General features: G+C 36.7%; 1 protein-coding gene across 3 annotated transcripts in view; it reads right to left on the bottom strand.

Annotated features, from left to right (window-relative positions):
* Positions 1–16,431, bottom strand: part of LOC135730757 (diacylglycerol kinase delta) — an 89,810-nt gene that overhangs the window by 9,967 nt on the left and 63,412 nt on the right. For all 3 annotated transcript variants that reach the window (XM_065248666.1, XM_065248668.1, XM_065248667.1), the window contains 13 exons: positions 14,013–14,145; positions 13,652–13,758; positions 13,354–13,479; positions 12,505–12,607; positions 10,943–11,102; positions 9,268–9,376; positions 8,991–9,130; positions 8,811–8,895; positions 8,636–8,721; positions 7,588–7,687; positions 6,958–7,162; positions 3,876–3,974; positions 480–570 (listed from right to left, as the gene is read on the bottom strand). In XM_065248666.1, the coding sequence (XP_065104738.1) occupies positions 480–570; positions 3,876–3,974; positions 6,958–7,162; positions 7,588–7,687; positions 8,636–8,721; positions 8,811–8,895; positions 8,991–9,130; positions 9,268–9,376; positions 10,943–11,102; positions 12,505–12,607; positions 13,354–13,479; positions 13,652–13,758; positions 14,013–14,145 (1,544 nt within the window). The remainder of the gene's footprint in view (positions 1–479; positions 571–3,875; positions 3,975–6,957; positions 7,163–7,587; positions 7,688–8,635; positions 8,722–8,810; positions 8,896–8,990; positions 9,131–9,267; positions 9,377–10,942; positions 11,103–12,504; positions 12,608–13,353; positions 13,480–13,651; positions 13,759–14,012; positions 14,146–16,431) is intronic.

Raw genomic sequence — 16,431 nt, 5'->3', positions numbered from 1 at the left:
TGAAATAGCCCCCTATACCTTCATTCTCTATTCCTTACATTACTTTGGCAATGTAGTCCACTTGAATAAGGACACTAAATGGCATCTTGTACGCGAGAGTTCATTTGGCACGTGCCTCACACTGAAGGGTAGCTGTTGAGTGTACGTTGTGGTGCATTATGAAATTAAATAAGTGCACTCGATATTGTCCACACCATTGCAAAGGCTGTCACCTCAAATAGTGCACTATTTAAGGGTACAGGGAGCTATTTCAGACACAACCAATGATGAGGCCACTTAAAACTGATTCATGTCCACTGACACTATGACGTTATATAGGTGTCAGTGAATTAGTAGCAAACACAAACACACTAAGGTCTATTACACTGTCAACATGGTTCTGTTGGTTTAACATGTCATTAACAAGAGCTATGTCCTGTATGTGTAATGTATGTGTGTTTGTGTGTGTGTGTGTGTGTGTGTGTGTGTGTTTGTCTTACACAGAGTCTTCTGGGAAAAGCAGAGTGTTGAAGCTCTCTGACTTGTCCAGCAAAATATGGGTTGTGGTGGTTGGACTCAATGTGTTTTGACCTGTCAATAAAACGGAAAAAGAGAGAATAAGAGAGAGAGACTGAGAGAGGAGGAAACGTGTCATCAGCAGTAAATCTGAGCTTTTTGCATGAGATTGTAAGTGATAACAAACAAGGCCAGTGACAAAAATGAACTTTCTGTTTATTTGCAACTTTAAATACTGTGGTATTTAAAGTCCAGATTTGTTTTAATACGGATGCCAGTGTCACCCACTTTTCATTGTTGTGCATGCCAATTCAATTAGATAGAGATCAAGACCAAGACATCACTACTGTAATAGTGCGTTGCGTTCACACCAGACGTGGAAGAGGTGGCAAGCGAGAGTGATTTACATGTTAAGTCAATGCAAAGATGCGAATAGGCATCTTGCAGCATGGTACGCGTGAAGCGCATGGTGCGTTCCCCACAGATAGCGTGGCGCAAATTGAGCATTGACGCGTGTTTCGCGGGAAACGCGTGAGTTGAAAAATCTGAACTTTGGCGGATTTTCCTGCTTCGCTAACCAATCAGGAGCTTGCTCTAGCAGTGAAGTGATTACAGGAAGTGAGCGGAGGCAAAAAAACTAAACAACAATGGATGACAATCATCATCGCTATATGAGACATCTTCGTACTTTTACAGGAATTAAAAGGATCTTGTTTGGAAGAAAGTGAGTGAGGAGGTCGAACAATCTGGTAAGTTTACTCAATTTGAGCTATATTTAAGCAATGTTCTAATAACTCAGTAGACAAAATAGCCATTTCTTAATATTACCGAGACACAAAGTGTAGTTTTAGATTAGTTTAGGCGAGAATATATATGAATAATATTAAAATCTGCAGTTGATTAGTAAACATAGAGCCTATTTGAACATTTGCTTAGAAAGGAGTGGGTGAAAGCTTAGATCTGCCGGCCTGGCAGAAGCCCCTCCCATGACGCAAATTTATGCGTAAATGTCTTGAATGACTAGAACTTCATGGGCGAGTAAATTCAAAATGTTCAAGTGTCCAACTTTTTTGCCGCCTCTTCCGCGTTTGGTTTGAACGCACAGTAAGACATATAGATGTTGTTTACACCTGGTATTTAAATGCATTTTGTTTGATCGAATCCCATGTAGACGATGCTAAATACAGGTGTTAATGTGGTGTGAAACTTTTAAGCTCGTCCACTTTAACAACATGTTTGGCATCATTGTATTAATGAAAGAATTCAGTATAACAAGCCCAAAATTCAAACTGATTCTGTTGCAGAACTTCCCTATATTCAGCATCATTCATTTAAAGTCACAATGAAACGGAAGTAGTGATCACCTTTTCCATATCATGACATAAACCCAGGTGAAACAGCTTTTAAAATGAGAAAAAAAGCTTGATTTCGTCCATGGAGAACTGATTTTAACGGTGGAAGTTGGGCCATGTTGCTAAATGCCAGGCTCTTTTTCCGGGCAGAAACAAGTCTCTGATAGCCCCCCTCCTCTTGCCATTCCTCGGTGGCGGTTAATGCTTTTTAATTAAAGATTATGAGGGCACATTTTGTAAAAAAGGAATGAAGTACACAGATAAACTTCACCCACATGATACTAGCCACCTCATCATAATTTACTGCTTTCAAGAAGTGTCACATTCAAACCACAGATTTACTTTTGAACATTGTTTTTTTTTTTAAGAAAAAGTCTGAATTTACACTCATCTAATCTTTTTCTGTTACGGTTATGTTGTGTAGAGTAACGAGGATTTAAAACTTTATTAACGTAAATAACTACCTTCCGGTAGCTCCGCCATCATAGTCGCATCCAAATTCAGGATGAGAGCTTAATACGCATCCTACGGAGGTTACTCTGCTGCTGCTCTGTGCCCCCGCCCTCCGAATTTGTTATACGTCACTAAGAAAAGTGCGTACACTACGCTAATACTCTCTCCTGAATACAGAGGAGTCTAAGATGGCGGCGCTACCGGAAGGTATTTATTTTTGTTAATAAAGTTTTAAATATGGATATTTCTACAACAACACCGCGCGGATTACCCTCAGAAGACCTTTGTTTATCATCCTGGAGCCGTTTGGATTTATTTTGTGAAGGATGGACGCACTTTTTTTGGACTTGAAGGTCGTGGAGCCCGTAACATTACATTTAATCAACTGAAAGATTTAAAACATTTTCTAAAATATCCGAAAATGTGTTTGTCTGAAAAACGATGGACATATGCCCTGTCCGGGAAATTTCTAAAATATCCGAAAATGTGTTTGTCTGAAAAACGATGGACATATGCAACTCGGACAGCTTGGGGGTAAGAAAATCATGGGTTTAATATCATTTTTGGCCGAACTATCCCTTTAAACAAGGAAAAGGATGATTAATTAAAAACAGGTACAGACAATGACATATGATGAAAAACTAAACAACAAAGACGATACTCTGTAACTTTTCAGTATTGTAGCGGTGTCAAAGCTCTTTTTTGGGTAACAGCTGCCCTTTCACGCGAGCTGTGCAGCCTAACACACAAGCTCTTGATATTTCAGATATTAATTAACTTTGAGTGATCCTTGGCCTTTTGTTATTTCACGCGTGCTGACAGTTTTAAGGAACAAGTTTCCACTCCATCATAACACGAAACAGCTGTACCCACCGGTGCATTTATTCAAACACATCATTATTGTGTTGTGCTCTTTTCACTCTGCTTTTGTTCTTTAAATCTCACATCGTCAAAATCCTCCGCAGTGGGTTTTTTGCATGGGAACTATGGTGGGTGTTTTATGTAAATGAATGTAATTAACTCACAGGTTGAGGTTAATGGCAAATCAACTATGCAAATTTGGAACCATGGAAATTTTCTGATCATAAACAATTTCTTATTCTAATTTCTAACATAATTTTCAGCAAATCACTTGACCTGCTAATTAGTAAAACAAGTAAGGGTCTAAGCACTAAGGGGCAGTTTCCCAGATAGGGTTTAGATTAATCCAGCCTTAGTTATATTATACATTTAAGTAGTTTTTACAAATATACCTTACAAAAAACAACACTGGTGGGATATTGAGACAAAAATGGCACTGATATATGTTAAGTGCAGGATGTTTTTTTAAATGAAGGCAGCTCAAACATGCAATTTAGTCTGGGATTAGGATAAGCCCTAATGTCTGGAAAAAAACTAAAAGTGTTAGCAGCATAAAGGTCATGAGTTTGCTCCACAGGGAACACACAACTATTAAAAAAATGTCTACTTTGAATGCACTTTATGTTGCTTTGGATAAAAGCATCTGCCAAATGCATGAGTGTAATGTAATGTAATGTAATAACTGTATGATTATGTATTGAGCTTGTCACTCACGTGACTCCGCCTCTTTGATATCCTCACTGCTGCCTCTTTTGAACGATGAGGAAGACGACATCCTCTGCACCTGGGTGTGTCTGTTCTGCTCATCCACCACTGAGCAGGGGTGAAAGAGAATAATGTTAATATCAATCACATTAAACGGTGAGTAAAGTTTCCCATCAACACATGCATTATCTTTCCCGAATACAAACAAAGAGATTTTATTTAAATATTACACAACAATATTTAGATGGTTGGCCCCAGTTCACGGTCTCCGTTAATCAAGTAAGAATGCAAAAATAAGTGCTATAATCTGAGCCTGTGGTACTTGTGCCTTGAAAAGATGATGCTGCTTATTATTTTAGCCAACTCATTTAACTCTTTCCCCGCCATTGATGAATTATCTCGTCAATTAACTCATTCGCTCCCAGCATTTTTTTGAAAAGTTGCCCGCCAACATTTTTTGTGATTTTCATAAAAGTTTCACAAAATGCCTTCCAGGAAAATTTCCTTCTAAAAATATATAAACATACAAATATATCCAACAGACCTTTGGCTTTCAAACAAATAATAAACAAACAAACGGGAAAATAACTTTCATCATATCTATATTTTTTCTCTGCTTATAAACTCTTAAATATAGCTATTGTTCTAAAAAAAAAAAATTAGCAAAACCTGAAATAATAGCATTTTTGTTAAGGAATTTTGTTAGAGATCAGATTCAAAACGATTATCAAAACATACACAATAGGGCTGTCGCGGTGAAGGATTTTGCGTGGCTCCCTAGCGCGCTATGCGGTTTTACCACCTTCATTTACTAAAATAAAATTTTATTTAAATCCAGAACAAAGAGGTGCACCGATGTAGAAGCAGGGAAGCCTACATGACTTTCCTCTTATGAGAAAAAGATAAATTGAAGAACAATTTCTTAACAAGAAGGTTTTTTAAGTGCAAATTTACAAAGCATTGGTAAATACAGAACACGGCAGTGTCTTAAAGAAATTAAAATGAGACAGTATTTATGCAACTGTAAATGTACAAAACAAATGTAATACAGAAGGCAATTAATATTTATTTATGGCATCTTTAATAGTATATTAGTAGATAAATTAACGTGTATCTATAATGAAAATGAATAAATAATTATTTTGGCTAAATCATTAATTAATCTGGATAGATCATTTTTAGTCACACAGATTTGTCATCCTTTTGGAACAAGCTTAAATGCTATCTATAACAACTAACATTATATCCTGTGTGTTCCTTGGTCGAAAATATGCAGAAATACATGCAAGTAAAAACGTACAGAACAAAAACGTTTAGCTTACGCAGACCGAAGTCACCGAACGAAAAGCCGTTAATTAATCGGACTCTCTAGAGGACGTGCTGAAAAATTTTTATAATGTTTCACGCTGATACTGCTGATGAAAAACTTTCATATCTAAATGCCCAGGTAAGAGTCAAGTGTTCAGTCAGTAAATAATAAAGTCACCGGCGTTATTGGCTGCAGCTTCCTCATTCACGGAGCGGACGCTGCATGTAGATATAAAAAGAAAAAAAACTATAATGTTTTAATGCTGGTAAGCAATCAGTTATTTTTTGACTCTTTGTATTTGTGTTGATCAGTTAGATTTAGTAATTTTAATCTTTAAAACTGCATAGATGCAGACGAAGCTCCAGTTATTCTGTCATCTTAGTTACACTTTTTTCACACATTCACTGTATGATTTAACAAAACATGAATAGCATAGTATTACATTTTGAATTGAAATTTACGAAAAACAAGTTACTCACTTAACTCTTTCAGTCTGTTTGGCCTTTATTATACATGCATGATGTGAAAAAAAGAGTGGCATAGCTAGATATGAATTTAACTTGAAAAGCGGAGTTGTTGCGGTTAGTTGTCATCCATGCGGTTAAGCTTCTTAGTAGCGCGGTAATACAGGATTGCGGTTACCACGACAGCCCTAATACACAAAGTTTAAAATTAGTAAATACTTTTTCTGTTTCAGTTTTTTTTATAAATTGGGTAAGTGTCATCTAGTGGATAATTGTGGTATTGCAGATTAACATAAAAATTATTCAAAAAAATTGTATGCAAATGTTTCTCTTAATTGACGAGATAACTCACAAATGGCGGTAAAAGAGTTAATTTCTTGTATTTTGTGTTATTCATTTATACAGCTTTGATCTCATCATGGCTTAATTCATAGGCTTTAGACTTTTTCTCAAAATATTACTTCATTGGGTAAGTGCGCCATCTAGTGGATAATCACAGTATTATAGATTAACATAAAAACTCATCAGGAACACGTTTATTTAATGCAAATGTTTTCTCTTAATTGACAAGATAACTCAATGTCAGGGAAAGAGTTAAGAGAAATCAGTTTCCTGCCAATTACGTTTTCCTGATGAGTTTTTATGGTAATCTGTAATTCGCTATTATCCACTAGATCAGTGGTTTTCAAACTGGGGGCCGCAAGATGGGGGCCCCAGTCTTATGAAATTTGATAAAATACATTAATTTGTCATGAATTCTGTGTAATTAAACCTAAAAAATAATATGGCTACAAACCAACAGCACTACTTTTTATAATTAAATATGTTTTGTTTAATTAAAATGTTACGTTTTAGAACAAATTTGTCATAATTTGTTCTAAAACGCAGTAGGCTGAAAACGTTTGAGAACCACTGCACTAGATGGCTGTTACCCAATTTATAAAAAAAAATTATGCAAAAACGAATTCAATCAATTTTAAACTCTGTGAATGTTTTGATTTTCATTCTGAATCTGATCTCTAACAAAATTCCTTTACAAAAATGCAATTATTTCAGCTTTTTGCTCAACATAATCTGTATTTTTGTAGAAACCTTCCCATATTTGTTTGAAAGCAGAGGGGCTGTTTTTCATTTGATGTATTTGCATGTTTATATATTTATCATTTTTGTGAAACTTTTGTGAAAATCACAAAAAATAGCAACTTAAAAAAAAAAGGATGGTGGGGAATGAGTTAATACTGCCCCAAATTTAAATGACTTACAAAGTAAAAAGCTTATAATATAAATGGATGAAAAATCTCATAAAGTGATGAATGACCTTTTTCAGCTTGGTCTATGATTTGTCTAAGTGCTTTCTTCAGGCTGTTGGCCCTCAGCATCAGCTGCTCTCTTGATCTGAAGGGTCTGGACTGATCAGTGTCCACCTCCTCTGGTGAGATGGAGCCGGATGGTAACAGCTGGGCATTTGCGTCTTCACTCAGAGCCTTCACCAGAGAATCCAGCTTTTCATTCAGCATGGCGCACTGAAAGTCGAAACAAATCAAACTCTGATGTCGATTTCTGTTGAGTTTACTTTAACAGCCATCTGTTAATCATTTCCACTTCTTTTCTCCTAGATTGTTTTTTCATTTCTATGTAAAGCACTTTAAAATTACCCCTGTGTACAAAGGAAGAAACTTGCCTTGCTTTGCCTTTAACAATTCATTTGAATGTTGAGTACTGTAGATGTAACAGCTCATTTGACTGTACATTTAAACCCATAACCTGAAAGATCCTTTGGTATAAATCCAACTTACTGTGCTTTGGTGTGTAAACTCACTTCACAGTAATCAAATAGCAGTTTTACTACTCCAGTGGACTCTTGCTCACAGCACCTATTATATCATTTCTCAGAAAACACCCACAGCTACACAATAACTCACATATATTGCCTGCGCACATGCTTTACCTTTTTTGCCATAGCATCCGCTTCCTCCTTATTCTCTGTGGCTCGTTCGTAAGCTTTGCCAACCTCAGCTACAAAATCATTAACCGTCCCACACAGAAACCTACAGATGGAGAAAGACAGTGAGACGAAAAGACAGACAGATATAAAGCCAAAAGGAATTTTTATGTGTTATATAAGGGATAATGTACAGGCAGCCGGTAGTTATCGCAGAAATAAGACCTGAATATGTGATCAGGACCCGACGCAAAGATCTTGTATCACACTGAAGGTGCTTATTTCATGATCTGTACATTATCTGTACATGGCTAATTACCTTATAAATAAGGTAAGGAACATTAAATATTAATGTAAAATCTCATTTTTAACGAATGCAGACTTTCTGCTAGGAAAACCTGTTTTTTTTTCTTTAAAGTCGCCATGAAACGGAAGTAGCGATTGCCTTATTTTCCCCGTGGTGACGTATATCCGAATGAAACGGCTTTTGAGATGAAATAAGGCAGGGCTGGATTTGAATTTGTCCATCGAGATCTGATTGGATCGTTTGAAGTTGGGTCGTGTTGCTAATTGCTAATCACTGCGATCTTCTCCCGGACCCCGCCCACCTGCCATACTTTTGACCGGAAGTGAAGAGAGATCGTTTTGAGGAGGGGAGGAGATTTGCATTTTTGATTAAAGATTATGAGCGCACACGAATTTTTTTTAAAATAATGAAGCTCACAGATAAGTCATTTGTTAATAATACCACACTATTAAAAATACATATATAGTTTTTCATTTCAATTTCATTGCGACTTTAATATACGATAAGAAGTTCAAAACACGCTATCTGAACACAATGTTATTAAAAGACTTATATTTATTTTTTGTGTAAAATTAAACTGTATCTGTCAAAATGATTTGCAGCATCTGGTTACCATGTGTTATTCGTTTTGAGGGGTTGTTATCTGGGAATAACAAGCCTACAAATGTCAGGACTGGCCAACCAGAATCAAGCATTCCAACTAACATAACTCTCAAAACGCACGCACACACGCATGCATTCACTTACTTAGCAGATGATATTACGTCACTGTGTTTGTCAGAGTCCAGAATTTTGGTCAAGTGAGTTGCAACAGAATCAGCATATTGTGTAATCTGGATTAAAAAAAGTTAGAAAACAGTCTTAAAATCTGATAAGACTACATTTTTAAAAATATTAAAAGATATTTAAGTTTAAAGATGACCTGTAGGGGGCAGTCTGATGGATCTTCATCCTTTATGATCACTGGGGTCTGTTTGGTGGGCACTTCATAGGTCATCACGCTCCATCTGACACACACATTCATGAACACAGACTTTCAGTTTAATGAGCATCCTTTAGTTAATTCATCCACAGATTCTTACGCTGTCTTGCCGTCTCTCACCTGTCCAGCATTTTGGTCGTTGCCCTCTCCAGTTTCTCAAGGATCTGCAGCAGCTGAGCGTCATCATCACAGAGTCCTCCCCAGCCCAGCACACGTGCCAGATCATTTCCTGTGCCCAACGGCAACACACCCAGCTGGCACTGTTACACACACACAACAAAAAACAACACAATTAGACTATTTGCAAATAATGGTCTCTAAAATATCTAGAGAAAATAAGAAAATAAGCAACTTTGTTGTACAGTAACAAAGTAATGATAGCACTGAGTGTTCTGACCTGTTTGTGTAATCCAAGTTTGTCTAGCTCAGACAAAACCCAGCCCACACTCCCATCACCACCACAGACAAGTGTACGAAAGGTCTCGAACTTCTGGAAGAGACGTAGCCTGGACACACACATGCACACACATTTTTGTATAGACGGTTTCATCAAACGCATGAACACTGTCACAGTTACGCACCTGGCCCGAACTTTTAAAGGTTTGGCAGTCAGGCAAGAATTCAAGGATCTGTAGTTAACGTTATAAACATTCATTTTACAGAGTTGTTTTAGCTCAGTGTAGTGGTTGAAACTTTTTAGCTATGTTTTGAACTAAGGAAGTTCCTTAAAGGATTAGTCCATTTTCTTTAAAAAAAATCCAGATTATTTACTCACCACCATGTCATTCAAAATGTTGATGTCTTTCTTTGTTCACTCGAGAAGAAATGATGTTTTTTGAGAAAAACATTGGAGGATTTTTCTCATTTGAATGGACTTTAATAGAGCCCAACATTAAACACTTAATTCAACATTTACCAGTTTCTTTCAACAGAGTTTCAAAGAACTATAAACGATCCCAAACGAGGCATAAGGGTCTTATCTAGCGAAACGATTGTTATTTTGACAAGAAAACTAAAAAATATGCACTTTTAAATCACAACTTCTCGTCTAGATCCGGTCCAGTAATGCACCAGCGTGTCTAAAAAAAAATTGTTAAGTGTTAAGTTAAGTGTTAAGTGTTGGTGTCCATTAAAGTCCATTAAAATTAGAAAAATCCCTGAAATGTTTTCCTCAATAAAACGATAGACATCAACAAAAGACATCACATTTTGGATGACATGGTGGTGAGTAAATTATCTGAATGTTTTTTTTGAAAAAATTGACTAATCCTTTAAGGTAGTTAAGGGGGATTCAGAAATGTAAGTTTGGGCCACAAAAGCCATTTGTTTATGTTGTTGCCACTGAAATGTCTAATTTGAAAAAATGATATATGTGTCAAAGGATAAATTCACTCTGCCAACAAAATGATATTTTAAAATATCAGGATATTGTTAAAAGTGTAAACTTAAAAATTAAATCTAAGATTTACATTTCCTAAAAATGTTAAAGAGACACTCCACTTTTTTGATAATATGTTCATTTTCCAGCTCCCATAGAGTTAAACATTTAATTTTTTTACTGTTTTGGAATCCATTCAGCCGATATCCGGGTCTTTTAGCATAGCATAATCCATTAAATTGGATTGGACCATTAGCATCGTGCTAAAAAATAACCAAAGAGTTTCGATATTTTTCCTATTTAAAACTTGACACTTCTGTAGTTACATCGTGTACTAAGACTGACGAAAAATTTTAAGTTGCGATTTTCTAGGCAGATAAGTAATAATCAAGGACTTTGCTGCCGTAACATGGCTGCAGGAGGCGTAGATATTACGCAGTGCATGAAAATAGTCCCCTCCTATTAAAAGTTACCAAGAGGACTATTTTTAGGTGCTGCATAATATCATTGCACCTCCTGCAGCCATACTACAGGGAAGCTGGAAAATTAGCATATTTTACAAAAAAGTGGAGTGTCCCTTCAAAAGCTAGACATTGATGACTTTGACATTAAGCTGAAGGATTCCTGACACCTCTATTGCCCTACAAAACATTTTATTGACCCTGCAATGCAGTGTGTTATCAGTGGACCTCACCCAAGCTGTGGACCGCCGTTCATGAGGTCGAAGACTTGCGCCGGGTTCAGAAGCTGCTTAAACCTGCGCAGGAACTTAACACCCTGATTATCACCACTCTTACTGTTCACCAGCACCAGCAGAGGACTCATGCACGACGAACTCATGGCCTTCCAGAAACCTGCAGGGGAGAGATGCAAGGGATGATGGAGGAGAATGGAGGTTTTGGAGAGAGAGAGGAGCATGAAGACGAGATGAGAACTTGGTAGGGGTTTGGCTAGATGGAATACAACTACGGCCTAAACCTCGCAAGGGTTTAGGATTAGGTTTGGGAGTAGGATAAAAACAGCACGAGATTTTATTTATTGCTGTATCCCTTCTAGTCACAACCACTTGGGAGGGGTGTCAAGTTTTCTATGCATGGTTTGTACCATGCGTATTTCCGTTAAAATCTCAGGGGTGTAAAGCTCTTCCGGTTTATATTATTGTGCTTACTAGCGGCATTCTCCTGGGAATTAGCAAGTAATATAAGTTGCTAAACTGCATTATAGTTATAATATCACATATTAAACGTACAATAATACAAAACCTATTTAGTTATAAAAGCTTATTCAGCATTAAAATACGTCCGGCATGTCCAGTTTTATGAAGCTTCTTTATGAAGTTTTTTGTTTTTACAGAGGTCAGGATTTTAACTCTGACCCTGCAGTCTGTTTTCATCACCGTAGGAGTGCAGATGAGATCGAGCCAGCACGTCTACTACTAAAGAACGGCACAAAGCAGTAGCATTAGCCGATGCTAAGAATTAGTTATAACACAAAGAATCAATTCATTTGTGTTTTATTAGTACATATTGCAATGTAACTGTAAATAAAAATAATGTAAATATATATATATTCACATAAAGTAGTTTTGTACATATTTGTTTACATGTGCACTTGTTTGTGTATGTGTTTTAATAAATATGTGTAATACTATCTTAAATTTTAAACTACTAGAGAGCTTAAATTTTTTAAAGTACAGCCGTGCAATGACAATAACGGTTTTATATTGTATAAATGCAGAATAATGCAAGTGTGTAATATAAATAACTGATACAGTAATTGTCACGTAAAGCTCAAACACATACATTATTATAGTACTGGTATGTCAACCACTGCCTTTTTAATGATTTTATGTTACATTAAAAACATATTGCAAAGCAAAATATATTTTCAAATTACAATAGTACTGTATACTTTATGTAAAAGTTAATGTAGCTCTGTATTAATACTTATAGCTATAATTTGTTCATATTTAAGGTTCAGTCATTTTAGACTATGACAAATCAAAGTTAGTAGAGTAAAAATTAAAACATATATTATATAAGGTGCTTTTAAGAACCTTTTTTTTAAATCACAATAAATGTTACTAAATGTTAAATATCGAATTGGATACACTAGAAAACCAATCATCATAAACATTGATAATTACTCTTGAGTAAATACTGTCATCAGCGAGAATGCGCACACAAAAGCATACGTCAACTTAAACGGGTGTTATGGAGACAGAAGAGTGGATGCAGTTGCCACGGAAACCCTTACCATCAGAGTCAATGCTGTTAAGTGCAGTGGGTGGGATTATAGAGACCTTACACTGACCCAGAGGACAAACCTTCCCCAATTGCTCCTTACAGCTGTTATGCACCTACACGCACAGGGAAAGTAAGCAGAGACATGATAACCACCACAATGTAATAACCATCAGTATACCAGATGGAGACACACTTGTTCCACACCTGTATAAAAATTATGTCATGGTTTTTTTTGGGGGCTGCGTCCTAAATCGCATACTGTGACATTAGGTACTGAATTAGATGAAGTACCTACTCATCGATTGTTAAAAAAGTAGGTATGAATTTGGATACCAGTATTAATGAATTCGGACGTACTACATCCGCCATGTTGATACATCAAGTGACATTTGTAATCATAACTACAAGTTAGTCAGAATGTTGTTAAACAAACGCTATTTAACCACAAGGGATAGCTGTTTAATATACGGTAGGCTACTGTATGTATTTGCATTTGAATAGAACGCTTGTGTGTGTTAATTGTTAACACTTTTAGACATTTTTAAATAAAACACCACTTTTTCCTCGTTGGATAACTTCTCTCCAGGGGACTCACAAGATATCGAATGAACACTTCGGAATCTTGAAGTAGGGGATCATCCAGGTACTTTTCCCCTACAGTTTTTCGAAAACTATGAATTCGGACATACTACTCGCCTCGCTTACTGCTATATAGTATGGAAGTAGGCGGTTTCGGACGCAGCGTGGGTGTTTATAAGATGTTTCTAGCTGTCATGGTTACAGTATGAAGTGGGTGTAATGCAGAGGTGTGTATATAAAATTAAATATATACTTTAAAGTGGGATAAAAGGTGACATACAATGGCCTTGCACCAGAGGCAGCGCCAGTCCTGTAATCGACGAACGCTACCACAATTTTTGTCGCACACCACACACTTGGCACTGACCGGCAGGTTCCCCTCCAGCCACTGGTGAGGCATGGACACCTGTACATAAACACACACAGACACTGTCTGTGAAATCTCATAATCTTATTATGATTTAAATCATTGACATGCCCTTACTATATATAAATGTATATCACAAAAAATGACTTTAGCTGTGTTTTCACATTTATTGACCATACTGTTAATTGAAATGTAAAAGAGATTCACTTACTCCATCCTCATCCTCGATGATGTCATTCCCTATGGAGGCCAGAGTGGTCCACTTACAGTTATTTGTGGATCGCACCGCACAGCGCTTATGGGCTTTAAACTTGCATACTGGACACACAGAAAAGATTACATTAAACAGACATTTCTGTATTCATCACCAGAACGTAATAATAGGCTGAGGGCAATCTTCCTATTTACTCATCAATTTGCCACTTACATACAACATCATTGTTCGTTCTTTGATTTGAATGAACAATGCAGAAAGGGTAAATGGCATAGGAGGAAAAAATTTTAAAAATGAAGGGTGAAAGAGAGACAAAAAGAATATGACATACAATAAAAAACAACAACTTTATTTTTACCTTCACAAGAAAGGCCATGGGAAGTGACCCCGGGCAGAGCCTCTCGACAGACGTTGCAGAAGGTGGGGCGAGCGTGAGAGCAGGCATACCAGTTATGCATCCCGGAAAAGTGCTCCATGTTAAACTGACTGGCCTGGGATCAGTAATAACATAACAAATCTGTATCTCTGCACTGTAAGTAATGTGTTACCCTGCCTATGAAATCCAGGCTTTTGAGATTCGGAGCATCAAATTTGGATTTCACTCATTGATTTCAATCTTTGACATGACCTTACTCAATCAGATATCAAGGGTATATATTTTTTCCGAATGTTCTTAACATTATGCAAGATTTTTCACAGAGAAAAAGAAGGGTTTTCACAGGCAGGGTCACATTTGGGTCAGAACACAACACACAGTGTACAAATGTTATGCAAATCAATTCAACCTACTATTTTAAGTTTCGAAACAAGTCAAAACTTAATTTGTTACATATCCAGCATAATATTTCAGCAATCAAGCTCACAGCTGACAGCTCTATAATCAAAACAAGCAGGAACTCGATTTGCGAGTAAATCACTCTTTTGAGTCTGTTATTTCAATGAATCTGCCAAATAATTACGCTAAACCAAATCATGAATCATTCTGACAGCTCGCTTAAGCACTGAATTGTTTTAAAACAATAAACAAGTGTAAATTCTGAGCACGAAGAACAAAAATATTAATCAAACCTGCAAATGCATACACAAGCTTTGGTCTATTAATATTACTCAAGAAAAATGAAAAGGTATCTGTAAGAATGAACTGAACCAAGCTGTATAATGTGTAGCCGTTATCAGCATCAAAGCATATTTAAACTTCAGTAAAGATGGATGGGGTCAGATAGGGCCGGTTCTTGCCAGCTATTAAAGGGTGGGCTGGCAGAAATCCAGGGTGGCCAATTATATAAATTTATATACAAGAATTTGAGATTAATGTAACTGCACAAACATATAATGCAATGCATTTAAAAACAAAAATATAAAGAAAACTACCAAACAACACTAAAACAGTCATTGAATGACTCACTTCTGCTCAAAATAAGTCTGACTTCATTGTACAATGAATTTCTTATTTGCATCTGCACGTCACGGCATGCTTTAACCAAATTCTTTAATTGCACCGAAAACTTGTTTAAACAGATTACATGCCATTACATTCATCCGCTCAACAGGCACAAATGTGATTGGTTGTAATTCTCAACGCTGCAAAAATAACGCATAAATGTCATCTGATGGAATGTGAATCATCTAAATGTAATGCTGTCATCGACGCCTGCCTACATTCATTTTCACTTTTAATTTTCACCATGACAATCATAATACTGTTTTTGTTAAATTGAAAAGAGTCATGTTTGCCCCTTGCCTTGAATGTGGGGGGCATTTTTTTTAATCTTGGATGTATTTTTGCCTAAAGCCATCAGTAACTTCCGACCATGGGATGCGGACGGACTATTCAACATTAAATGACTTCTAAATGGACTCTAAATGGTGCATTTAAATTTAAGTCAAGTCCTGTAACATGTTTTTGGGAATTGATGTGAAGAAAGTCAGATTTATTATAATGCTGGGTACACACCAAAAGATTTTTTACATCTTATCAGATTTTCAAAACCACAAACATGAGGATAAAAAATCCTAGATTTAACCGTTTTGCTCTTATAGTGTGTGGTGTGCCATGATATGTCAAAGACAGCACAAACAGATTTTCAACCAGAGTCAACAGTGAACACAGGAAATCTGCAAAATCTCGTGAGACTACAGAATTAGCATGGCGGACGATAGGCAGGAATAAATTTCAATGATAGTGGTTGGACACGTTGTGTAAACATTTGTGCTGTTGTCACGAATCAACAAGCTGACCCTCCAGCTCATCTCTCCTGTCCACTTCTCCTTGTGCTGCGCCATGACTGCTTCCATTTACCATCATCTCGCTTTCTGATTGGATATTGTTTCATTTTACGTGATCATCTCAAGAGCTTGCGCACGTTTGTCCTCGGGGTTCCCCACACACATCAGGATTTCTGATTGTAAATATTAAAACAATTTTTAAGTTTAAAGGTGACATAGAATGATTGAACAGAGTATTTATCCTTGTTCTGTGATGTGACATGTAGACAATTTTTTTTTGTTTGGGTCTGTAATGCCTTAGAAGCTTCCTAAAAACCTCTCTCAGATAGCTCTATTAGGGTGGGGGATTTTAAACAAGTGGTTTTGCACCTATTTGGCTCCCCCTACTGGCTTAACTTGCAATCTCATTACTGATTGGCTGACTTTGCTGCCACTCAAAAATGTAGCCAATTATTTTAAAGTGGAGGGGCAGTGAGATGCCTGTGATGTCATAAGCATCAGTTTTTCAGATTGGGCCGTTTTCTGGCTGACATTTCTAAAAGAGGAATTTC

Source organism: Paramisgurnus dabryanus, chromosome 2 (assembly GCF_030506205.2).
Source record: "Paramisgurnus dabryanus chromosome 2, PD_genome_1.1, whole genome shotgun sequence".
Lineage (NCBI taxonomy): Eukaryota > Metazoa > Chordata > Actinopteri > Cypriniformes > Cobitidae > Paramisgurnus > Paramisgurnus dabryanus.
This window is presented reverse-complemented; position numbering and strand designations above follow the sequence as displayed.